Source organism: Xenopus laevis, chromosome 7S, assembly GCF_017654675.1.
Source record: "Xenopus laevis strain J_2021 chromosome 7S, Xenopus_laevis_v10.1, whole genome shotgun sequence".
Classification (NCBI taxonomy): Eukaryota; Metazoa; Chordata; class Amphibia; order Anura; family Pipidae; genus Xenopus; species Xenopus laevis.
This window is the reverse complement of record NC_054384.1, coordinates 22,457,501-22,483,670: the sequence shown is the minus strand read 5'-3', so window position 1 is coordinate 22,483,670 and position 26,170 is coordinate 22,457,501. Positions and strand designations below refer to the sequence as shown.

General features: G+C 40.5%; 3 protein-coding genes across 5 annotated transcripts in view; all 3 read right to left on the bottom strand.

Moving 5' to 3' along the window:
• LOC108705728 (serine/threonine-protein kinase Sgk2-like) overlaps window positions 1-26,170 on the bottom strand; it is a 183,359-nt gene that overhangs the window by 131,744 nt on the left and 25,445 nt on the right. The gene's annotated exons all lie outside the window — the stretch shown is intronic.
• On the bottom strand, window positions 16,215-23,213 carry LOC121396403 (protein kinase C delta type-like). Its single transcript, XM_041571278.1, has 10 exons — window positions 23,008-23,213; window positions 22,580-22,707; window positions 21,304-21,410; window positions 20,731-20,895; window positions 19,242-19,333; window positions 18,983-19,045; window positions 18,728-18,866; window positions 17,590-17,781; window positions 17,354-17,482; window positions 16,215-16,827 (listed from the first exon to the last, which is right to left on the bottom strand). The coding sequence occupies exons 1-10, from the start codon at window positions 23,211-23,213 to the stop codon at window positions 16,696-16,698; spliced, it is 1,353 nt and encodes a 450-aa protein (XP_041427212.1). The 3' UTR covers window positions 16,215-16,695.
• LOC121396226 (protein kinase C theta type-like) overlaps window positions 23,305-26,170 on the bottom strand; it is a 4,456-nt gene continuing 1,590 nt past the window's right edge. Inside the window, exons 2-4 of the mRNA XM_041570986.1 lie at window positions 25,428-25,565; window positions 24,249-24,437; window positions 23,305-23,352 (exon numbers count right to left, since the gene is read on the bottom strand). Coding sequence (XP_041426920.1) covers window positions 23,338-23,352; window positions 24,249-24,437; window positions 25,428-25,448 — 225 coding nt within the window. The 5' untranslated portion in view covers window positions 25,449-25,565 and the 3' untranslated portion in view covers window positions 23,305-23,337. The remainder of the gene's footprint in view (window positions 23,353-24,248; window positions 24,438-25,427; window positions 25,566-26,170) is intronic.

Genomic DNA, 26,170 nt, shown 5'->3' with positions numbered 1-26,170 from the left:
AGGAGGAGAATCCTCACTAATGCATTAGCGCTGCATTTTAAAAAACAAAACCTGGTCTTTCAGTGTCAGATTTATGTGAAATTACTGTATTACCTTGTAAGAAGTCCTGTGCTATAAGGCATCAGGGGAAAACATTCACAACCATGTTTAATTATTCAGTTTCTTTAAACAGAATAGATGGAATGAATGCTTTCAGCGATATATTTCAAACCTCCTGTTCTAACAACTTGTGACCATCACTTGCCATATAGATGTAAATGTGCTTTATTTAAAAACTAGGTTGCCCCTCGCCTAGTAGTGCCCAGCACCAGTTTGTTCAATCCCAGCAGTCCCACCCATATTTGCTGTTTCACTGTGAAGTGCTGTATATGAGATCAGGACGCAAGACACCGAACACACTAGCAATATATAGTATTGCTAAAGGAACCCTGTTGGGGGTCCATATATGGTACTTCAAAAAGAAGCTTTCGTCCAAGATAAAGATTGGGGAGATTTTAGTTCCTGGCGACATAGCGCCTTTATTCCGGCAACTTATCTCCCCAAAAGTCTTCGCGCTCTGGCTAGAATCTATATATTGCTGGCGGGATGGCACTCAGAGACTTTCCTCTTGACGCAACTTCGGGCGACTTTGGAAATCAAAGCGGCTCAGAGTGCCATCCATGCCGACGATTTTGACTCTAGCCGGCAGGAAAGGTTTTTCGGGGAGATATACTAATATGTAATTCTTTCCTATCTATTAGATGCACCGCCCAAAATGAATGAAACAGACCAGTGGCGTAGCCTAAAAACTGTTCCCAATGTTCCATTCAGGAGTGTTGGAGACTGTGAAAATGTACTATACATGTTTGAACTGAAATATGCTCTGACATTGAAACAAAACAGTGCCAATAAATAAACAAGTCAAAATCAGTTTGCAGATAAATAGCCCTGGGGAATTCCAAAATCAACACATCTTTGTACACCTTGCATTGCTCATTTTATAGTGTAGCAATATCTTTAACATTTCCATCTAATAGATGTCAGCTTCACACGTTTTCGCCATTTTTCTTTCCACGCATCCCTGTTTTTGTCTTTTCTCTCCACATCCCTCTTGCTTTTCTTCTTCTTCTTCCTCTTCCACACCTTCACATATCATCAATCTTTCTAAAGAGCAATAAATTGTAATGGTTATGGCTTGAAACACAGAAAAATATAGACAGCCATCAAATATTAAACTTAGATCACAGTACACTTTTGTCATTTGCCTCATCCAAATAGCACAAAGCACCAGTCATTTAAGTCAAGGAAGTATTCAAAGAATAAGTATATGTTCAGAAAATGTAAATTTGCCAATGGGGACTCTGGAGAACAGGAACACCATACTCACCAAATGGCGACTATGAGATGCTTTCTTCCTAAACTGATTTGCTTAGTAGAGCTGTTTTAATTACATTACAGTCTTTTCATCTGGGTATCAGAGATTTTTCTTCACAGGGTGACAAATCTTATTGAAAAAAGACCTTTTCCTTGGATATTGGCAGGGTAATTAGTTAATGTTTGGAATAGTTTTTGTTGCTATTTCTAAGTAAGCAGCGAATGAGAAAACCTTGAAGCTGTTTAGTTTATTTCAGCTGCTATGAAAAGATCCTACAAAGCTGGTTTCACACTGAACACATTACCTGTGTAGTGACAGCATCGTATTAAAGTTATGTCGGACAAATAGAAGTGACAGTCACCATTGCATATCATCAGACGGGCAATACATGCAGAGATATTAATCTTAGCGGACAGAAACGCTTCGAAAACCTGTCCTTAGACGTCATGAAAAATGTCGGGACGATCCACACACAGTCCAGAAATCGTCCGAAACTTGCAATTTCGTAACTAATTTTATCTTTCCATCTATTGCCAGCTTAAACGCCTTTCCAATATGAATGAATGAATTTAATACAACAATGCCTCCTTGCCCAATTTCTTGTTGACAATCGGAAGAATCTCGCATCATATAATGTGTTTAACATTTTCAAGAGAACAGTGGCGGGTATTGATTTCCAGCCGTGTGATAAAGCACCCCAGTGTGTCAGGGCCCTTACATGTCGTGTGTAAACTAAAAGAAAGATATAAATGATCCAGTTCAGATTTAAAATCTTCTAACCGCCAATGGAATCCTTGAACATTCATCCTTTTTTCATTTAAAATCACATAACTCCTCAAGTCTTGTAAAGAAGAGAGAGATCACCTTGTGAATCACAGCAACTAATCTTATTTGGCCTAATCAGATAAGAATATAAATGCACCAAATGTTGCAATCAGTCATTAGTACAATGAGGGCTGTTTACCCTGCTTAAGAAGAAATTGCTAGACCACAGTAGATTCCCTCTTTGTTATTCGGTCCAAGAACAATGCAATTGAGTTCCTTTCTTTTCTTTTCAAATCGCATTGTACACAATCAGGCCCTGAGGAAGATAATTGCAAAATAATAACAGTTCTTGTTAACATGGCCATTTCAACTGTTTATAACACTTAAATAGGCGCAATCCAAGACAGAACAAGCAGACTTTTAGGCTAGGGGCCCAAGAATCTGCTGCTCGCGCTGCTTTGACTGCTGCTGCTATCTGCAACCGGATTGTTTTCCACTCTGGTGCAGTCAGATGTAGAGGATTTCCGGCACGCGGAAACATGACATTTTGTATTTTGCACTGAAATCCACCTGCAGCAGGGCTGCAGCATTCTATACTTTGTGAGAATCTGCTCGAAGAGTAATTTTGTAGCACAGACAATATTATATACGAGGATAATGTATAACTAGTATAAAGAATAATGTACCTTTGTTTATATTTTACAAGTTATTCATGGACTTTTTTATTGAATGGACATATTCCCTTTGTGGGCATAGATTCCAGGGAAAAAGTCCTAACCCTCTTCACTGATGCCAAGCAATGGTTCCTTGATTTAGGGCATGGACAACACATCAGTTTTACAGCACGGTTTTCAAACGCGCGACCCCTCTTAAATATGCAGCGGTCCGCTCTTCCTAGAGAAAGCGCAATGCCATATCTCTTACAGAAAGTCTGAACTTCATTTAATAAATTGAATTTCCTAGATTTCATTAACCACAAAGGGTGGATTTCTATTAATGACATGCACTTGTTGGGTAAAGTATTAATCAAAATAAGTCTTCTTGCCTTAAGCATTGTTAAAGTATATAAGCATTAGGCAATTAAATATTTTGCACAGAAGATGTACTTTCAACTATGGATTAAAAAGGTCTAATTAAGAGGCCATATATAAGTTGAATCAAGGTTTAAGAACTGCAGTCAACAATTTTTAGTTTGGGTTTTGGTCACTCATAACAAGAAGAAAGCTACACTATTTAATTCCTGGTGTAAAAATGACCTTTTAGATATGTTAATTAAAAAAAACAATTTGATTTCTTGAATAAGTAAATATTTTAAATCTTTATCTTATCTTCAGTTTCACATTCAAACAAGATCTGCAACAGCCAAATATTTACTAGCAATAGAAAGAAATGCAATTGTTAGTATTGTAAAAAAAACTGATTTTATAAAAGCAGTTGCACCTTTTCTTGCCAATACACTTTATAGATAGAGAAGTAGTGTAAATAACAGGGTGCAAGGTTTACTTCTTCAATTCAAATCGCAGTCCCAATCAGCCCTTAGGCAGCCAATTAGCATTCAGCGCTGGATCTACAGCTTCAAAGCAACATCTAATTGGTGGTTAACGACATTTTGCATGATTATTATATTTTTCCAGAATATCTCAGTATACTAGTAGTTACTATAGTTGTCTCTAATTGCACACTATTGATTTAGATGAGTATTACGTGGCATAGAGCCTCCAGCTTTCAAAAACTTCTACCCCTCCAAAACCACTATATCTCATATATATCCTGGGTTGGGAGTGGGATGGGGGTGACAGAAGATACTGGCCTCTGGGGGCAGTCAGAAGAAATCTGTCCCTAACTCCAAAAAATGCTTGTCCCAAAGTGGGAATTTTAAAGAATATTATACCTGTAGGCTGAGGCATTGAACTTTTTCAAAGATGCCGCATTCCCACTTTTTCTGGTCTTTGTTTTCTCAGAAGTTCCGCTGACTAATTCCGAATGGATGATGCGAAACTACAGAAACATAAAAAGGTAAAATTACTAGTTGTATTATGTAAATTTGTGCAGTACTATATGGCTCAGAATGTAGGAAGCAATAATTGCTTATCAGGAGAACAGTATATTCATCTAAGCTGCATTAGCTTCAGTGCTGCACAATACTGTCAGTAAAAAGAACCACACTCTACTACAATAACTTCTAGTTAGAATGTGACAGATTATTAGCAATGACATCCTATCGCATGTAGCAGTACATGTGTGGCAGATATTTAGAAATCTTAGTTTTAAACTAATTTGTTTTTGGACATTATTTTAAACTATTTAATTAAAAGGAATAAGTTTTTAACTGATACACTAAAACTTTCGGGATCCAATAGATGGGAAGGGTGCCCGGTTATGGGTCATCTTTCTCCTCTATATGGGATCACTTTACTGGACCCTGCACACCATCTTCTGTTTCTCAATTGATGGATGGTGCTCCCATTTCTCTTTTCCTACAGATATTAGAATCTCATCCCGCCCTACTAGCTGAACTTATGTGGCAGGTAGAATAACACTGCACACTGCTAAATCTATGACATCCACCCAGGTGGACCAATTACAATACAATTAGCACATATCTTTAACTTTAAAAGTGTAAGGCAGGGGCCCCCAATCTTTTTTTTTAACTGTGAGCCACACTCAAATGTAAAAGAGTTGGGGAGCAACACAAGCATGAATAAAGGTTCCCTTATGTGGACTGGCAGTCTAAAGGACAATCTGTTTGGCAGTACATCTGTTTTGCTACCAAAACTTGCCCCAATCAAAGTACCTGCTTTGAGGCCAACTGGGAACAACAGCCAATGTGTTGGAGAATACTGAATTATTTGATCTCATTGGCCATTGAAGTCTGAAAGGTGACTGTAACCCACTATATAGTACAGATTAAATGTTACCACCCTTTTACTGAATAATCATTTAATGATGGAGGGTTACTGATTATTAGCCTGAGTATTGAGCAACATACTGTAGCATTACGGTTTTAAACATTCCACCTACAGCCATGTTTCTTGACCTAGTGTCATGTCGGCACCCTATATCCAGAACCCAAGCTGAGCTGCTGGACCAGCACAAGCAGGGAATCGTCAGACAGGCCCGAATCAGGATATAGAGTGTAGGATATAGAGTGTAGAATAGTCAGTGGGCAGGCAAAGGTCAGGATTGGAGAGGATCAGAATAGTCAAAAAGGCAGGCAAGGATCAAAACCAGTAATAACAGATAGAATCAGACACCTAGGAACTTACAAATAGAACCTAACAACGGGCAATGTGTAATTATACAAAGCGCCTTTAAATACTTTGAATTTCGCGCCGTTGCGCGATAACGTCATCACTCCAGCGTGAATGCGCCTATGAAACCCGGAAGTGCTCACCATAGAGGGGACCGGCACAGGAGAAGAAGGAGGGAGTGCGGCGGGCGTCCACGCCGAAGGAGCAGCGGTGGACCCCGCTGCCCACTAGACCACATAGGAGTCCTTACACAAAGATATTGCTTGGACTACACCTTCATTTAATACATTGATTCTTGTTGAAGAAGTGACCCAAGGTAAACGATGAAGGCCCTACAGACTTGTTTAACCTAAAAGAAACTTTGAACCATCGCTACATTAGACTAAAAGGAACCCTATACCCCCAAAAATGAATATTTAAGCAACAGATAGTTTACATCATATTAAGTTTATATTAAAGAATGTTACCAAACTGAAATATATATATAAGTAAATATTGCCCTTTTACATCTTTTCCCTTTAGCCCCCCATTTTATGATATTCTTTGTGCTACCTCAGAGATCACCCTGACCAGAAATACTACAACTCTGACTGTAACAGGAAGAAGTGTGGGAATAAAAGACAGAACTTTGTCCAGTTATTGCTCATGTGACCTAACTTGTATGGTTTGTTTGTGTGCACCATGAATCATAGGATCCCGGGGGGGGCTTATTTTCTAATACCCAATAGCACATACTACTAATAAAGTATATTATTATGAAAATGGTTTATTTACATGAAGCAGGGTTTTACATATGAGCTGTTTCATGCAATTTATTTTTATAGAGACCTACATTGTTTGGGGGGTATAGTTTCTTTTAAGTCTTACTTCTAACTGAAACCATAACAAGGGGTTTCTGTGTTCCGGAGCTGCCTTGCAATGCTCAAGGAGCCCTTATTTAAAAAATGTTATGGTTCAAGTGCCAGAGGTTCCATCTATGCAACCTGTACATGTTATAGAAGTAGACACCAGTAATATCAAGTAGATATGAAGAAATGTATAGTACATGATTGCAAGCTCTTGTGGATATTTATTCTTTAACCCTGTTTGTGTAATTATTGAAACACCCACTTTGTCATATAAATTATTTATGATGAAGATGATGGAAGTAAACATGGTGTGTCATGACCCTCCATCTTCCTAGGTTGCCATGAAGCCAACAAAAATACTCTGCATATGCATTTTCTTTACCTTTCTAGTTTCCTGCTCTGGCAAAGCATAAACAGTATGTCTTGTCCCACAATTTTTGAAAATCTCTTTCATCAAATTTCACTTTGTTGGCTGACTTCCTAAACCCGAGCAACGAAGGGCTTCTTCTTTCATTCATCTGCACATTCGATGCTGTAGCAAGAAATTCTCAAATTAGTAAAACATAATTAAGTGAAGCACTGGCATTGCTAGAGATACAAATTAATAAGTGTAATGATTCAGCAGCCTTTGAAACGTGCAGAGTATGTTATGAAGAAGAAATTAATTTTAGGTTAAAAAAGCCATATTATTCTAAAGTTTGCACTTTGCTGTTATAAGAGGATCCATTATGGTCAATTACAATGTCTGCCATGCAGTTTGCCATGTTTATTCACTTTGCACCTGCCTTCCATGTTAGATAAATGATCTCTGTGCGCTGTTGTGAAGCATCTACCCCCATGTAGACAACTCATTGCCCGTCCTCTAACTTGTTAGGGAGTACAGACTGGTTCAAACTGCCTTAGGACCCTGAACTTACAGGTTTGTCTTAGGACAAAAAAATGAATTTGCATCTGCCCTTATTTTGCAAGCTGCTGCTTGCTCAAAGGCTTATTCTGGAAACCCGAAAAGCTCCAAAATACAGGAAGGCCATTTCCCATAAGCAAATACTTTTTAATGATTTACCCGTTCTCTGCAATAATAAAACAATACCTTGTAATAAACTGAATGAATCCATTTGGTTGCAAAACAATCCTATTGGATATATTGAGTATTTGAATGTTTTTAGTAGTTCAAAGATACTGTGATTTATTTTAGGGAAAACCCCTTATCTGGATAACCCAGGTCCCAAGCATTAGGCATAATGAATAAATACCACACCTTGAAACTACTGTCTTCGCGGAAGCAATTGTGCATAAACATGATCAAATTATATCAATGCATGCATTAAAACAGTTTCTGAATAAAAGAGTTTAGCCCACTTATTTTTCCATTTTTGTCATTAAGATTGGACAACTCTGGCAGAGAATGCAGTGAAAATTGTTACTTTGTACATTTTATTGGTGCTTAATTATTGAGCTTAAGACAAGCAATTTATTGCTATAGAAATGTGCTAGTGTAAACCCATCTTAAGGTGGCCATACACTATAAAGGTGCCATACATGGAGAGATCCGCTCGTTTGGCGGATCTCCCTCCAATATGCCCACCTGAGGTGGGCAATATCGGGCTGATCCGATCGTGGGCCCTAGGGCCCAACGATCGGATCCTAACGATGCCCAAACGGGCGGTCAGATCGCGGACCGCATCAACGAATAGATGCGGCCGCGATCCGACAGGATTTTCTGTCCCATCCGATCGAGATCTGGCCGACTTTCGGCCAGATCTCGATCGGTTGAAGCCCGTCGGGGGGCCCCATACACGGGGCCAATAAGCTGCCGACATGGTCTGTCGGCAGCTTTTATCAGCCCGTGTATGGGCCACCTTAAGATCCGCTAGTTTGGCGAGCGGATCTTTCCCCGATATGCCACTAACAGCAGGGCTATATCGGCCCTATGGCCAAACGATTGGATTACAACGAGCACAATGGCCTTAGACGGGGTCGATCAGGAGAAAAAATCAAACCTTCCCGAACGAAATTTTCTCCAGATATCGATTGGAAAGACCCGTCGGAATCCTCCATACACGGACAGATTAGCTGTAAAATTGGTCTAAACTACAGATATCTGCAGCATTATCTGCCTGTGTATGGCCACCTTTAAGGTGGTCATAGACTCCAAGATCTGCTCATTTGACGACATCGCCAAACGAGCGGATCTTTCCCCGATATGCCACTAAACTGCGTGGCAATATCGGGGGGTAATTCGAACGTTCGGCCGTATGGCCGAACGATCGAATTACAATGCGCCAAGCGGCTCCGACGGGTCGGTCGGGTAAAAATCCAACCTTCCCGATCGATATCGTGGCCAGATATCGATCGGGAAGACCCGTCGGAAGCCCCCATACACGGGCAGATAAGCTGTCAAATCGGTCCAAACGACCCGATATCGGCAGCTTCAGTGTCCTTTTGATCTGTTCCAGGCCCTTGACTGTATAAACAGCTCCATAAGAACTAATGACACCCTTTCTTTGCAATTTGTGTTTGCAAATAAGTTGCGTTGGACAACAGACGCTTGTATAAGTAAACTCAATACATGAATGAGTTGGCATCTGCTGTGGCCTATGGCATACACTCTGTTCATCCAGTAACATGTCTTAACTTCTATTGTTCTTCAGTGTTTTATTAAGATTTGTAAAAACAGAACTGTTGATAAGACACCAACCTTTGTAGCCAAACTTCTCTGAGTTGACACCGGTTTTCTGGGATCATGAAAAGGTCAGAGTTATTTCCACTTTGTACAAACATACTGTGTGGCCGGTTCCTTCTCAAGGGAACTTGTTTCTTCATCTCTTGGTGGGAACTGAGGAAAACATTGGCTGCTCCACAGCAGCAGTGCTGTACAACATACTCCTACAAGAGGGGAGAGAGGAGCAATGTAACCCATAATATCTCTCTTCTTCTGTTCACTACTGTGATATCATGCTCACGTTTCTGGCATTCCAAAGTTAAGCTCCTTCTAATGGATTTCTTGTTCATATTAACCTACATATGCCTTTTGGGGGAGAGTGGGGTATTGATTGGTTATTTGACAGCCTTGTTACATTATTACAGAACTGACACAGCTTTGGGCTCTTAGATCTATAAAATTGTAAACACCTGTAAAATTGTCACATTAATGCCAACGACTGGTGTGCGTTTCTTGCTATTACTCTTATGTCCATATTGGTCATATTTATTAAAACAAGAACAACAAGAAGACTTTTGAAATTCCTTTCCCATGTCTAAAAGCTAAACCAATTCTGTAATTCTCTAAAACAGGAAACAGATTTATAAAGTTCACATTTACAAAGCAAAACTATTTTTATAGCTAATGGTCAGTGATTTATAGCTGCGTAAAACTAAAGAAAAGAACGCTCCAGACCCACCTTCCACCATATGTCCTCCCTCACAAATCCTCTATATTTGTATGCCATGATCTTCCCAAGTGCTCAGCACCGGTGCCCCAACCATATCCAACATTTCTTATTCACAAACACGGCAGCTGACCGTTTAAATAAAAGCAGTCGTTTATTGCAGCAGGCTGCTGTACAACAAGGACTGGCGCGTTTCAGGCATGTTTCGGGACTTAATGCCTTAAACATAGGCTACTTAATCATGATCCTATGATTAAGGGCATAAAATGCATTAGGCCTTGTTGTCCAGCAACCTGCTACAATAAACTACTAATTTATAGTTGGCCACATAAGATTCAGCTTTCTGCATATCAGAAATATTGACTAATGGCACTTTCCCACTTTTTTTTACTGTAAGTGGATTGGCCAAAATCATACATAAACTTGTTTAGAGTTTGATAACGAGTTTGATGTGGTGGTCAGGCCCCTCACCCATCTTCCGGGTCTCTTTTATAGATCCGCGCGACCCACCCTGCTGATGACGTAAAAAAGGGGCGGGCGATAGGGCCGCGTGTATAAAAACTCAACCCGGAAGTCGGAAACCGGCATTTGGAAGGTCCCGGAAAGGAGCGTGCGAAGGTCGGCCCGAACCTGCCCGACCTGCGGGTTGCTGCTGGTATCAGCCCAGCCCGCACATCACTAAGTTACATTTAAATGGTAGCAGCAACAATCTAATTTTAGTTTCCCAAACAAGTCTGTTCTTGTAATCTCTGAAGTATTATGTATCACTGGAAGCAAAATTTTATGTTTTGGAATACATTAGCTGAAGGGCAAGAGTGACAAAGATTGTGCACCACATTTGTCCCCAGGCCTTCACATGACCCTCATGTCACACCATTAAATTTCTGATCTCCAGCAGTCCTATTGCTCAATTCTCCCTCAAGGAATCCAGTTAGAAAGACATTTTCAAAAAATTTCTACACTGTGGTAACGTCTAAAAGTTGTATAACATTGATCTTACCTCTTTCATCTGTTTCATTCTTCCTCTTTTGCAAGGCAAAGACTTGCCTTTGCAGCTTGAGGTTGTGTTCCTGGAGCTGCCCAATTTTTTCTATGAGCTGACAGATGTGTTCCAAGTATCCAAGACCTGAGCCAAGGGCTTTTGATGCTCCTTGATTTACCTGTAACAGACAGATAATTAAAATTCTATTTCTACAGTGTAATATATCAAGCTTTTTAGGAGATTAACAGTTTCTTGCATGTATTGTGCGTGTTTAGCATAGGGGCATCATGGCGATCCAGCGCTAGTCTGGCTATTGCTAATAAGCTCCACTCTTAGATTCGTATCATGAGCAATAAGTATATTTTAAAATTGCATCAGTGGTCTAAATATAGGGGGAGCAAACCCACATTTCTGTCGGCCAGTGATTTTCCCGTGCAGTGGTCTGATATAGTACACATTAAGACAGTGCTGGGCAATGCCGGCCTGGCGCCCCAGGCAACCTGGTTGGGCACGTAGAGCCCCGCCTCCCATGGTGGCCGCCGCAATGTGCAATGCACATGTGCTGCTGTGTGCAAACTAGGACACGCTGGTGGGTGAAAAACAGGTACAGACGGGCCTGCATTAGCACGCTTTGACATCATAGAGCGGCACCCGCTTAACCTTTTTCAGTGGAGGACTAAGGGTAGGCTGCTTATGAAGAACCTGGAACCACCCAAGTTTTGCAACCCAGGCATGTGCCTCTTCTGTCTACCCCTAGTTCCGGCCCTGCATTAAGAGGACAGATTCAAATAATGTAATATAAATAATAATACAGTTATGACAAATATGTCCTATGGATCAGGGCAAAAAAAAAAAACCACACACAAGGTGGGCTGTATCCAACTTGGAGGCCATGGTTTGGACAGTCCTATAGTAGAATGTTAAGTAGTAAAAGCTAATAACCTTGAGTATCCCTATCAGGAACACTAAAGAGACCAGTACTTCTACTAACAAGTACCTAGTAATGCTTAGTTAAATTGACATGCTTATTCCATTTACAAGTGAGTACATGTCCACACATGTATAATTTAACTCAGGGCTATTAGAACCCGAAAAATAACCATATTGAAAAAAGGACAGGAAGTGATTTCTCTCTAAGAAAGTGCAGAATTTAGCAGCTTCAGTGACTCAGCTAAGTGACCTCTATCAGCATTTGTTCATCCCTTCCATCTGTGGAAGAACTCACGTTCATCTTGTCGACTAACCTTCCATGAGCTGCCTCTTCCTGCTGAGTGAACTCTTTATAAAAATAAATAGAGGGCGTTGTGCAGAGCACATCATGGTTATTCTTTTTGGTGGTGTTCATCTTTCTGTACAAAAGCAGGAAGCAACCCCAGCGCTTTCCCATAATGAGTATGATACAAAGGAAATGCCAGAATGCCGATTTTCCGTTCTGTTCCTTACAGGCTGGCCAGCGAAAAGATCACATTTCCAACAACAATACCTCATACCGAGCACAATAACTGCCTGGGATATACACTGTACTGTACCTGGAAGCGTTACTTGGGTTCCTGCCTTTGATCCAAAAAATCAATAAATTCTAAATTTATCCCAGCACATCACAATAACTTGACTGTAGCTCTAAAATGGTTATATGTCTGATTATTGGCCTATTCTGCAACACAGTGACTTACATGAATTCTTTTGGAGTAGGGGTTGTTTCTATGGACAGATTCCTTTACAGTTTAACTCTTTGGGCAGATTCATCAAAGTGTAACCCCACCGACCGTGCCCGAGACCCTAGGTGCTGCTCCCCGACCTACCCATTGGCCCTGATAGCGGACTGCGAGAAGAAAAAACAAGGTACAAACGCATGGAGGCACTGGTGGAGAGGGGCCCTGGACCCCCATTCCAAGGCTGATTCACTGCATAAACATTGCACAAATGCAGCAGAAGAAAGCAACCTATGATTCCCAGGTAAATGACATGCTTAAATGTTCTTTGATCAACACGCACTGGTTTCCACATGTCTGCAATATCCCAGTAAAATCCCATTGCCCACAACTCATGGTAATTGTTAGTGAGAATAAGTACTGTGGCTGAACACCTGGCCTGCACGGGCTGTGGGTTTATATGCTGCAGGACACACGTAAGTAACCCTCTAACAATCAGGGCTAGCAGCTGGATTGTTTCAGCCAATGGAAATCCCTGACAAAGCATACTATCTGGGGTGTAAATTTACTAAGCAGCAAAAGTTCGGCAGCGACGGCTTTGCAGCCATCGCAACACTTCGCCAGACAAAAATTCGAGCAGTCTAGTCTGATACTAGAGGCAAATGGGATTTTGAACGTTCCCTGATGCACTGAAAATCTGACCAGCAGTCAAATCCAGACCCCAACCTCCCATCCTCCGACCTAGTGAAAGGGTTGAAAACATTATGTTAGTCTACTTGTTAGTGAATAAAAAGAAATACATAAGCCACTGTAACTTTCATTTATTTTTAATTTAGCATTGAATTGACTTATCTCTTTGCTGATTGACATTTTTCTATGAGTGCTTCCAAATAAACTAAACCATATTTATAAATTGGGCTACATTCACTGTAATATCCTGTAAATGCAGAATTCTGCACGACCAGCACTATTAACGGAGGTGTTTTGAAAAGAAAAAAAATGTTCCCATGACAGTATCCTTTTAAACATCTCTGACGTATGGCTTTTGCAATGCCAATACAATATCAGAGTAGTCTAGAAAGACTTCAATGAAATCCTCTCTGTAGATTGCCCAAAATAGCCTTCTTTATAAAAGAGAGGCTAGAATGAATGGTTTAAAGGACATCAGATTACAATTTACAAGACGATTGAGCTGCCCCCATGGGCCAGCAGTGCTGATCAGACCACAGTGCCTGCAGCCAGGAGTCCTGGGCCTATCTCAGTCCCTGCAGCCAGGAGTCCTGGGCCTATCTCAGTGCCTGTAGCCAGGAGTCCTGGGCCTGTCTCAGTCCCTGCAGCCAGGGTTCGAGTGCACAGTTAAGTATCAGTGCCCATCTCACTGCAAAGCTTTGTCCCAGAAACAAGAAGGAATTGTATTGAACAGCAGACACATACTCCCTCCCTTGATCCCCGCACTTTCCTCTCACAGCAGCACCTACCTTTAGCAATCCCTTCCTTGCGCAATGTTGCCTCTCTCTGACATTTAAACTTTCTGACGCCCACAATTCTGTGTAACATTCAAACGCTCTGCTCCTTCCTCTGGATGGGCCGCAAAAGCTCCATATTGATACTTTGAGGAAGTCGTGACATGTAGAGGGAGGGATAGAATGATGTCATGTGGGGGCGTGTCTACACGCTGATCTCCCTCTTGACTCACCACGTGACAACCCAGCGATGGAAACAAACGAGTTGTGCGTGCGTGGGCTGGATAGTCTCTGAGCGTAGACGCTCAGTGCTCATATTAATTACCAGCTGAGAGGGAGGGCAGTGGTTATTCCCCGTTTGTGTCATGATGAAGGGACTTGTACTGTGTGTATGTGTGCCTGAACATTACAGTGGGGAGATATTGCCCTCCAGCTGTGTTTTTTAGAACTACACATCCCAGCTGCTGTCAGTTGTTAAAAGGCCAGAGTAAAATAGTATATTATCAGTGATGCTGCTCATGTTCATCATACTTTTATGTCTGGGCAGGTCTGAATGAAGGGATTAAATTACTGGAAAACCTTTCCCATAATCCCCCTGCACTCGCTTATCAGGGACACAATGGTATAGGTATTTTTCCAACTTCCATTCCACCCACTGCCACCGGTTGTTTCTGAGGTAATATGAGATCTACAAAATTAAGTAAGGTTTGCCTTTAGTTCTCCTTTGTGGGAACATTGAAGGAAACACCAATGTACTGCTCCAGCCTAATTTTTCTTTACATCTTGCCCCAATTATGATAGAAAATGAGGTCAGTATATTTTGTCTTTGTGGGTCTCCACATACTGTATACTTCAAAAACTTGAATTGTCTTTCTGCCAGCCAAAAAAAGCAATAACCCGTTCCCCCTATTCCTTAAGTATGTTATTCAAAGCACAGCCTGTTTGCTAGGCTACCTGGGATCCTAGCAACAAGATACCAGTTGACATCTCACAGTAGAACGCTCCAGAACAAATAGTTTAAAAACCCACAAAATATATAACACGATGACTAATTGAAAATACTCTTAAGGTGGCCATACACAGGGAGATCCGCTCGTTTGGCGACATCTCTCCCCCCCCCCCGATATGCCCGCACTGATGTAGTGATATCGAGCTGATCCGATCGTGGGCCCTAGGGCGGTCAGATCGTGGGACCACATCAACGAACAGATGAGGCCGTGATCCAATGGGATTTTTGATCTTGCCCGATAGATATTGATCGGGGACGCCCGTCGGATGGCCCCACAGACGGCCAATAGCCTGTAGACTCGGTCTGTCGCCAGCTTTTTATAGGCCCGTGTATTTGGGCCTTTAGAATACCAATTTACAAATAGAATAAGCACTATTACCAAGGAGCTGACTATTCTTGTGTCACTGAAACCACATGATTTGTTTGATTAGCTGAATAACCAATTCACTTCACTTTTTAAGTAGAGAGCATAATACCATTTAAAAATAATCTAAATAAAAGTAATACAAGCAGAGTGTCGCTAACTTTTCCTATCCATTATCTTTATAACAGTGTCTGGGCCTGCTAAATATATAATAACCTTTCCACAAGCATCTCAAGCGTATTGCATGCTCAGACATACACACAAAGCACAACTTAGCAAGAAATGAAGGAAATCATTACAATGCCACTTGCTACAAGTTTGTTGAGTAAGTTGTAAACAGTGAGTTCCTTCAACAGTGGTGGCGGCAAGTTTTGTAGTTTAAAGTTGGGGTGGGAGAAATACCATAGAGTAGACCATGTGACCTCGGTGCCCCACCCCACAACTGTGGAGTTTGCTGTATGGTTATGCCACTAGAGGAGAGCAGTACCTTTTAATAGATCAGATTTTATACTTTTTGTTTGAGGGGTTATGAAAGAGATGTAATGGTAGGGGACATTTATTATGACAAGGCAAAAGGTTGCCCTTTTAGTGCATATTCTAAAATCCACTGCATCCAGGGTCTGGCGGAACTCTGTACCAAGTGCTTGTAAAAAAAGCAATCTAGGCATAGGTTGTAGTGCCCTGTCCCGACTAACTGCCACAGGGCCTACATGCCTCCAACAGTGAATGCTGCAAATGCTGTATTCATAGAGATAAAGAGGTTATGAGCAAGTGAAACAAATTCTGCCAATGAAACAATACATCACTCACACTCTCAGCATTGGTTGAATTAGCACATGTTTATACATGTGAGCAGTAACGCCACGTCAAGGCTTCAACCCTGTTACCGGCACGCCGGGTGTAACGCCTCACACAACAGGACAAACGTGACAAACAAAGACAACAAACGAGGCTTAAACTGCACGTGTCTATGTCCCACCCTTTGCTCATTTAACATCAAAACTTACCAGGACAAGGTAAAAACCCCATCTTACTTCAGATGGAAAAAACCCTTGATCTGGATTTCTACACAACTATGAGTACTATAGAGCTATATAAATAACTAACTTCCAGGACAAGGTAAAAAAAAACCCATCTTACTTCAGATGGAAAAAAACCCTTGATCTGGATTTCTACCCAACTATGAGAACTTTAGAACTATATAAATAACTAACAGGGTATTGGTTCCATAGACATGATGTGCAGGAAGACAAAGCAGGCTGTGATCTTAGACTCTGCTTTGCCTTCTGTTACACCCTTATCCTTTCATATCTCACGTTCACTCACACATTCGCTCACATAAAGATACCCACCTATACTTACGTGTGATGTGCCAAATGAGTGACTGCCCCTCATAATTCTAGGCCTGATGTTACCCAACAGTCTCATACCCTGGAAGATGGAATCCCAGGTGAAGGTGGAGCCGATGGTTGAAGCAGGAATCGCAAGAGATGATCTGGCCTTCATGCAGCAAGCGGAAAAGTTCTTGCAGCCCACAATCATGCCCATTGTCCCATAAAACCTGTGCTGATGGAATAGTAAATTGTTTTTATTGGCTGGATTAAACGCCTACACATACTTACGTCAGCCAGGTGGAACTTTGAAATGAGAAGCCGGGAATGGTGTCACTGCCCCCTGATGTTCCTTCATCCTCCTTGTACTCCAGGAATGACAGCTTCTCTTTACACGGCTGGAATAGGTCTGGTGGTGGCTGCATTAAAAGGGAAAAATTATTTTAATCAAGACAATGCTAAATATCTATAATGAACAAGAGAACAGTCATTGGATTCGCTTTTAGAAATCCATATGAAGCATTTTGATTCTATTAATATAGCACTTTGAGTTTGTTTGCCATGTATTTCACATTACTATACAAAGTAGATTACAATTGCAAAATACAACATTTGCAGATGGCAGCATTATACTGTTTGCCTGTGCAGAGACTTCTTTTGTAGATCTCAGTGCTATAACAACCCTAGTGGTTTAAAATATTCAGAGCTTTTTTTTTTGTATGGGATATTGTGGGGCTAATTTAAAACAGATTTGGAAGAATCCAGAAGGTTCAGACATTTTAATAATCTTATTACCTGTACCCACAGAGCATCCCTTCAGCCTTATATGTATAGGTTTTCCTATAGGGTTAAATACAAGTTCCACAAACTAATGCCACTGCTTTCTGACTTCACTAGTCAATGCTATAATCATTTGTGATTATTATTCCCCAACCATGTACTTACTGTTCTCGGCTGGTAAGGGGGTTGCAATCCTTCCTCTTCCAGCGCCGCCCAATCGATAGCTTTGTAGAATGGGTGGCATCTGATGTTTCCTCGAACACCAAGGCGTTGCTTCCGATTCTTTTCTAGTAGCTAAAGGATGAATGGACAATTATTTAAATCCCAGCAAATTGAGCAGAAATGGAGAATACATTTATTAGTGAATATGTCAATACTTTTATCCCTCTGCCATTACTCACCTGCCCCAGAAGATGTTTTAGATCTTCATCCAGCCAGTCGGGTATATTGGGTTCATGGTTTTTGATGGAACAAATGAGCTGATCCATGTTCCCGCTGTTGTGAAACGGTGACATTCCAGTGGTTATTTTGCAGATGGTGATGCCAAATGACCACCAGTCTACTGCTGCATTGTATGTTTTTCTGTTCAGCATCTTAGAAAAGAAAAAGAATCATTTACCAAGTTGTAAAATGTTGCTTTTAAGTAAGTATACTGGGATAATTTTGGCAACAGAGTTTAACGGATTCAGATGCCCATTGAGCATATGGGGGTAAATTTATCAAAGAGTGAAGTTCCGCCACTAGAGTGAAATTCCGCAGCTCTCAATTCATTTCTATGGGATTTTGAAAGGCGTATTTATCAATGGTGAAGTGAAAGTTCACCCTTTGATAAATACGCCTATAAAAATCCCATAGAAATGAATGGAGAGTGGCGGAATTTCACTCTAGTGGCGGAACTTCACTATTAACTTCACTCTTTGATAAATATACCCCATGGAGTGTAATGAGTAATGCATGTGACCAGTTGGTTTCTCTAGTGTGGATCAGAACTGTCACATTTGCCAGAGCCCAGTAAGTGCTGTATGGGTATAAGGCCCGGATTTGTGGTGAGGCTACCAAGGCCCGGGCCTAGGGCGGCAAATTATTAGGGGAGCACCAGTGCTCTGACATGTGTGCTTACTGCGGTGTGGGAGGTGGGTGCTAGGACTGCACGGTTGGCCCACAGATAGGGGCGCCCCCTATCCAAATCCGGCCCTGATGTGTATAGCTCAGTCACAGGTAATAGAAACCATGTCAGCAAATATGGATGATGCCTGGCAATATGTGAGTGACACCAAAGCTCTATGTAAAGATGAGAAAGTAATACAAATGTTTATCATATAAGTGAAAAAAATGTTATGCTGTTAAGCTGGTTCTCTCCACAGGCCTATTAGCTACCAGTAACTACAGTATATTTACTCTTGGTATATTGATGTGCTGTTTAGCATGGCTATTTTATATGTCTGTAATAAATACAGCCTGTGAAAGCACTGACATGAAGGTATATTCACAGACAGAAAATAAATACCCATGTAAATAATCTCTAATTGCATATCTCACCTCTGGCGCCATGTATTCTATGGTTCCGGCCCGGCCAGTTGTTAGGTCACCATCAAAGATGCTTTGCTTTGCCAGGCCAAAGTCACAGATTTTAACGTGTCCTTGATGGTCCAATAGAACATTCATGGGTTTGATGTCTCTGTAATATAAAGATAAAAGGAGAAATAAAAAAAGATGAAGGCTGCTGATTTGCAGAGCAACCTGTGTGCGGCCTCTGCTGTAGAATGTTACAGAAATGAAGACATTTATACTGACCGATGGATAATCCCGAGGCCGTGCAGGTATTGTAGGCCGCAAATCATCTCCGCAGAGTGGAACCTTTTAAACAGGGAAATAATGGTTAAATTAACTGGAATTCATTAGCTTTCTTTTAAGAAAATGAGAAAAATTTTTTTAAATTTGACTATGATGCTCCCTAGTGCAGAAGTGTACACATTTTATAAACCTTCTTATAGGCACAAATGGTATAAAGCTATCTATAAGTCATATTGTACTAGTGCCATGTAATACTTACCGTACTCTCTCTATGGGCAGCGTCCCGTGTCGCTTCAGCTCATCCTCAAGGCTTCCCCCACTCAGGTACTCCATTACAAAGAAGGCATGCCACTGGTTACAAAGACAAATGGAAAGAGTGAAGGAGAGAAGGAAACACTTACAACAACATAGGGTAGTACATATTTTATTAATTACATTAAAGGGGTGGTTCACCATTGAGGTAAATTTAGTATATTGTATCTTAGCAATTGGTCTTCATTATTTATATGTTTTACTTTTTTAGTTATTTGCCTTTTTCTTCTGACCCTTTCCAGCTTTCAAATGGGGGTCACTGACCCCATCTAAAATCAAATGCTCTGTAAAGCTACACATTTATTGTTATTGCTACTTGTCATTACTCATCTATTCATGCCCTCTCCTATTCATATTCCTGTCTCTTATTCAAATCAGTGCATGGTTGCTAGGGTACTTTGGACCCTAGCAACGAGATTGCTGAAATTGCAAATTGGAGAGCAGCTAAATAAAGAGCTGAAGAACTCAAAAACCACAAATGAAAACCAATTGCAAATTGTCTCAGAATATCATTCTCTACATCATAAGAAAGTTAATTTAAAGGTGAAACAACCCCTTTAATATAAAGCCAAATAAGGTGGGCCAAAATATCTGTTTTTGTACTTGCTGCACAATAAGAACAACATATGAAATGTGAATATATGGCATTAGATCATTAATATTGTGGGTAGTTTGAGGATATCCTGCATGTTGTTATTAAACCCTGCAGGCAGAATGCAGTACTGGATATATAAATCCTGCATGAACATGTAAGGGGTGTACAAGGCAAGGAGGCATTATATTATGTGTATGGAACTATACTATATAATCAGTTTGGTTATTATATGTGTCATGTCATTTGTAATGGTCAGGACCGCCATCAGAAATCGCAGGGCCCCATACGACAAAATTCCCTGGGCTGCACCCACTGCAAGCCCCACCTACAGTTCCGCCCCCCACCACACAGTAAAAAAACAAAAAAATATTGGTGGCTAGGGTTCCCACATGTTAATAAAAAGATATTGGTGGTCAGGGCCCCCCATAAAAAAACATTTGTGGCTAGGGCTCCCCCCATTAAAAAATATTGGTGGCTAGGACCCCACATGAGAAAAATAATTGGTGGCCAAAATTAGTGGCCAGGGCCCCCCCCCACATTATAAGAAAATTGGTGGCCAGGGCCCCTTAAACATCCATGCCTTCCAGAAGTCAGCAGCTCTCAGAAAGATGGGGGGCCCAGATAATCAAGTAAGTGTGGTGTGGCAGGGCCCCCTTACCCTCGGGGCCCCCTACAACTCTCCCCCCTGTCCCCCCCTGATGGCTGCCCTGGTAATGGTTATAATATATATAATATATGGGACATTATGTAAGGGGATCAGATGTATGACTAAAGCCATCATCTAGGGGATACAGAGGAACAGTATTACAAACTAAATGGCAATATGGAGTCAATGTTGTACCTGGGTTTGAAAAGCGGCAAAGCCTTGGCAAAGAAATGGGCTGTGTCTGCCGATGTTCAGCACTTGAGACTCTGAGAGAAGGCTGCTGTAATCTGGGAGCTCTCGTTTGCCGACAGATTTTACAGCCACATATGGCCTCCTGTCTCCTAACGAAGCCAGCATTACCTAAAAAAGCAAGAAAAAAGTTATTACTGTGTATTTTAAGCACAAAGATGCAGGCCCGGATTTGTGGTGAGGCCACCAAGGCCCGGGCCTAGGGCGGCAGGATTTTAGGGGGCAGCATGCTGCCCAACCACACCCAGATTGGTTCAGAAACACTGGGGATGCTCAGGAGATACAATAGTTTTTTTAATTTCCCGTGCGGCAATCCTCATTATTCTGGTCCCGGTGATGAAAATTTGAGCGAATACAAGGGAGGGGACGGTGGCGACAAATGATAGCGGGCCATGGGGTGCCGCTGTGTAAATCTGGCCCTGCTAAAATGGAAATTTTCCCCAGCGCACAACATTTTTTTGCTTTCTACCACATTTCCCCCCCACAAAAAATTGTGTTTAATGGAAACCAATCACTTACTTTGCCATATCCTCCTGCTCCCAACTTAGAGTAGAAGTTGTAACTGGAGATACTGAGCGGGTTTAGCCTTGAAGGTTGAGCTTCTGCACTCACAGGTCCAGCTTCTCCTAGAAAGGAAAATAAATGTTATTTGCACCTTATTGAATAATAATAGTTAATGAAGAGCTCCCATAGTTAATAGTTCAATAGCTAATAATGAATTTTGATGCTCCCATGTACTGCACTTAATGCACTGTAAAACTGTAACTCTTCTTTCACAAACAGCACAGGAGAACCTTTTCAAATGGTTAAAAGACAAATTGTGGCCATTGCATGGTTCCGGCCCAGCCAGTTGATAGGTCATCATCAAAGATGCTAGGCCAAAGTCACAGATTTTATCATGTCTTTGATGATCCATGTGCATTATTCCAGGGTCCATGTGTTCTGCATTAGCTCATACATATTACAAACTATATCTAAAATAAGATCCACTTTCTGCAGATGTTTAAAGACCCAATGCAGGCAGATCCCCCAAATTTTATAGGATGGAAAGCAGAGGAGATTTATAAAAAGCTCATGAATTAACATAGGTGCTAAATTACAGTTGCCAGTAGCAACCAATTAGCTATTAGCTTTAAACAATCGACTACTAGTTAGCAAATATTAGAAAATGAAAGCACTGCTTTTATTAGTGGGTATCGCAACTGGTGCAATTTAGAATTTAAAAAATCTACCCTATAGGATTAAGTAGTAAATACTGCAAAACTGGTACATGTCTAGTCACTGATACCAACCAATCAACAGAAAGTATTTACTGGTCAAAGGCAAACATCTCATTGGCTATTATGGGTCCTTGCACCTAGGGAACGTTTTTTTATATAGAACATACTGTAGATGTTAAATTGCATCAGAGCAATTACCCATAGGAATCAATCAGATATTTCATTTCAAGTTCAAATACACAGCTCCAAGCTGCTTGCTGTTTGATTCCCTTTGACTGTTGCCTTTATAATTAGTTATTATGACCAACATGTATTTATAAAACACCAACAAATGTCACAATGCTTTACAATAAACCAGTGTATATAATAACATACAGTACCAAAAATCCTACAGAAACAAGCAAATACCAATATGAGTAAAGAGGGCCCTCAATCTATATATTTGATTTTATGTTACACTTATGTCAGTATCTGGGTCCTAAACAGTGATTGCACCAGTAAATTAGAGGCAGTTGGCAATCATGTGACCTACTCATTTTTGCTATTTAGGCATTTTTAAGTGATTTTTCTTTAACCTTCATCAGTCTCCTGCCTTCTCCGTTTCTTCTCCCTGTAGCACTCAACTTGCAGATGGTCATCTACATCCTCTCTCTCTTCTTCTTTCTGTTTTTTTCCTTCCTCTTCTTCGGTGGTCTTTACTTTTCTTCACCTTTTGAGGACTGCGGATCTGAATCTTTGAGAACAGAAGGTATGCTCTCCTCCCTGCAGCCCTTACCTGGCAGCTGTTTCTCCAAGCTGCTCTCTCTCTTCTCCTTCTGGTTTTCTTCTCCATGTTCTTTCTTCTTTTCTTCACCTTTGAGGGCTGGGGGTCTGAATCTTTGAAACCCGAGGTATGCTCTCCTCCTGCAGCCCTTCTCTGGCAGCTGTTTCTCCAAACTGCTCTCTCTCCTCTCCTTCTGGTTTTCTTCTCCCTCTTCTCATGGTCTTCTTTTCTTTTCTTCACCTTTGAGGGCTGGGGGTCAGAAATCTTTGAAACCAGAGGGTATGCTCTCCTCCCTGCAGCCCTTCTCTGATAGCTGTTCTCCAAACTGCCTCTCTATCTTCTCTTTTCTGGCTTTCTTCTTGCTCTTCTTCATGGTCTTCTCTTCTCTTCTTCTCCTTTGAAGGTGGGGGATCCGAATCGATGGAATTAGAATGTATTCTCTTCATATTCTCTTGAAATCCACTGGAGCTCTCTCTTCTCTTCTGCTTCTTCTCTCTCTGACGCCTGTCACACCAACTGTCATAACGGTTGAGGTCTCTTGCTTAGTGGAAGGTGCCACCTGATGAATCATCACCTGGGCACAGGCTGTAAGATAACATTGCAGTGGCAGAGCCAGGTACAGTCAGTTATAGTTACAGTGTACTCTTATTCAGCAAGTCTACAGTATATCCATAAGATTAGGAAGTGCAGATAGCAACCCCTAGCCATTATATTCGTTTATCGCTTTCCTATACTTCATTCCATTTGTCCAGTCTGTGTCTAGATTCAAGAATCTGATTCGGAGCTGTTTAATATATGAAAGTCCATTCACATTGGCTTTTATAAGCATGGGAAGTAATTTACTGTCATTGTCACTGTCAATTCACTGGCATGAAATGGATTTTACCCCATATTAGGATATTTACATACCCAAAGTGCAGGGTTAAGAAAATGAAATAGCATCATTACAGGAATTATTACAAGGTCAGTCACATCCCACTCCCTATTTTAATTTATTACCTAGAGTTCCAATAAACAATACAATAAGGGGTCCCTTCAAAAGATAAATATGTAGAATGACACAGTGTTAACCTTTGGTTTCTGCGACTCCAAGGGCAAATTCACTAACCTCCAGAAATTCGCCAGCAACGGCTTTGCTCACACGGTGGCGAAGTTTCGCTAGCGATATAGATATAGATATATAATATAATAATATATATATATATATATATATATATATATATATATATATATAATATATATATATATATATATATATATATATTATATATATATATATATATGGTGTGTGTGTGTTTCCCATGGCTGAGTGAGTATGGGGGAAAAATCCACTGCTTTATGATTCACATATTTCATTAGTCAATGCTATTCACCCAGGGCACTTAGCATTTCTGATTTGTATTTCCCAACCAGCAATTGAGCGGTAATAGAGCATAATAAATTTTTGAATGAGGCAATACTATCCTTCTGTCAGTATTTACCTGTCCCAGAAGATGTTTTAGATCTTCATCCAGCCAATCAGGTATCTCTGGATCACAGAATTTGATGGAATTAATAAGCTCCTTGGTGTCACTGTTGTTGAAGGGTGACATACCAGTGGCCATTTCACAGATGGTGACACCAAACAACCACCAGTCTACTGTTGCATTGTATGCTTTTCTCTTTAGAATCTGAAAAGAAAAAAAATCACTTACCAAGTTCGAAATGTCACCTTTTAATTATGTCTGCTGGGATAATATTGGCAACAGAGTTTAATGGATTCAGCTGCCCATTAAGCATATGGAGTGCAGTGAGTAATGCATGTGACCAGTTAGTTTCTCTAGTGTGGATCAGAATTGTCACATTTGCCAGAGCCATGCCCATGCTGTATGGGTATAACTCAGCCACAGGTAATAGAAACGGTGTCAGCAAATATGGATGTTGTCTGGCAAAATGTGAGTGGCACTAAAGCTCTGTGAGTGAGTTATAGAAATGTTTTATGATGCAGTTTAGCTGATTCTGTCCACTGGCCTATTAGCTACAAGTACTTACAGTACATTTACTCTTGGTATATTGATGTGCTGTTTAGCATGGCTATTTCATATGTCTGTCATAAATATAATCTGTCAAAGTGAATGCTAACATGCAGGTATATTCATAGATACATATAAAATATATAAAAATGAATGTGGCTGTTAATGGCAAGTAAATAATAATACACGTTGGGGTTCATTAGGAACCCTGAGTGTATTCAATTGTAACTTTCTGGTGCTCCTATTCCTAAAAAAAATTATCGGTCTGTGGATCTTTCTTTGTAAATGTCCCACCGCCATCTTCTTAGAACTTCCTTAGCCTCCGTAATAGTGCATATAATAGTTACGAAAACGTAACTATTATATGCATGCTCAAGTCTAGGAATCTGAAGAAGCCACAATAGAGCCTACATATATATATATTTATTATATATGTAACCTGGCAGCCTGGAAATCTATAAAGAATGAACTCTGCAGTTTCTTTCAAACAGTAGGTATCTAACACCCCCTCCCCATGTACTACTTTCATTATTTGTCCAACAGAGGAACCTCTATGTCTTTGAAAGACATCAACTTGAATTTGTATTCTATTCTGTTACCCTCCTATACTTGCTTTTATTGTAAAAAAACTGTAATTGCATATCTTACCTCTGGCGCCATGTATTCCATGATTCCGGCCCAGCCAGTTGTTAGGTCGCCATCAAAGATGCTCTGCTTTACCAGGCTGAAGTCACAGATTTTAACGTGTTTTTGATGGTCCAATAAAATATTCAGGGTTAGCTGTCTCTGTAATATAAAGATAATGAAGCTAGTGACCCTTATACAGTCCCTATTAATTTCTTAAACTTAATGTATGTATGTTTCAGTAGGTTTGTCTGAGATCCAAATGCGATTTTGAGCTTTAAAGTCAATCACATCCTGCTGATCTTTTCCCATTAATTAAATGGGAGGTTCAATACGTTTTAACCCAATTAATTGCTCTTAATAGTAATTGGGGCTTTTAAGGGTTCCTTGAAAAATAAATAAATATATAGATACAGAATATACAGATACATTTGAATGGCACTAATTATTTTCCAAACCAATGGACTGGGACATAGGACAGACTAGATTTCTAGAGTTGCTAAGAGAACACAATAGTAATAATAGTAATGTTTTACTTTCACCATGATTATTCAGCATAGATTATTGAGTTAGGTTATTTGTATCAAATATATATACTGTATATATAAGTACTATAAGGGAAAGAAAGAAGTGGAAATAATAAATCACAGAGCTGTATATAACAATGCTCAAACAGTGCCTTGTGGTCAGTAAGGGGCACCTTAATGGCAGATCTTGATCAGACATCAGCTTTGCTGGTTTACTTGCTGCATTAGGCTATGCTGATC

Bases quoted from the DNA above. Each gene is read 5' to 3' on its own strand.
- LOC121396403 (XM_041571278.1), bottom strand. From the start codon at position 23,213: ATGAAGAGAATACATTCTAATTCCATCGATTCGGATCCCCCACCTTCA. The intron at 21,411-22,579 runs GTTAAAGAAAAA...TTTCCTTTCTAG, and splicing joins AAGGCAGGAGACTGATGAAG to GAGAAGCTGGACCTGTGAGT. The intron at 19,046-19,241 runs GTAAGTATTACA...CCTGTTTAAAAG, and splicing joins CTGCCCATAGAGAGAGTACG to GTTCCACTCTGCGGAGATGA.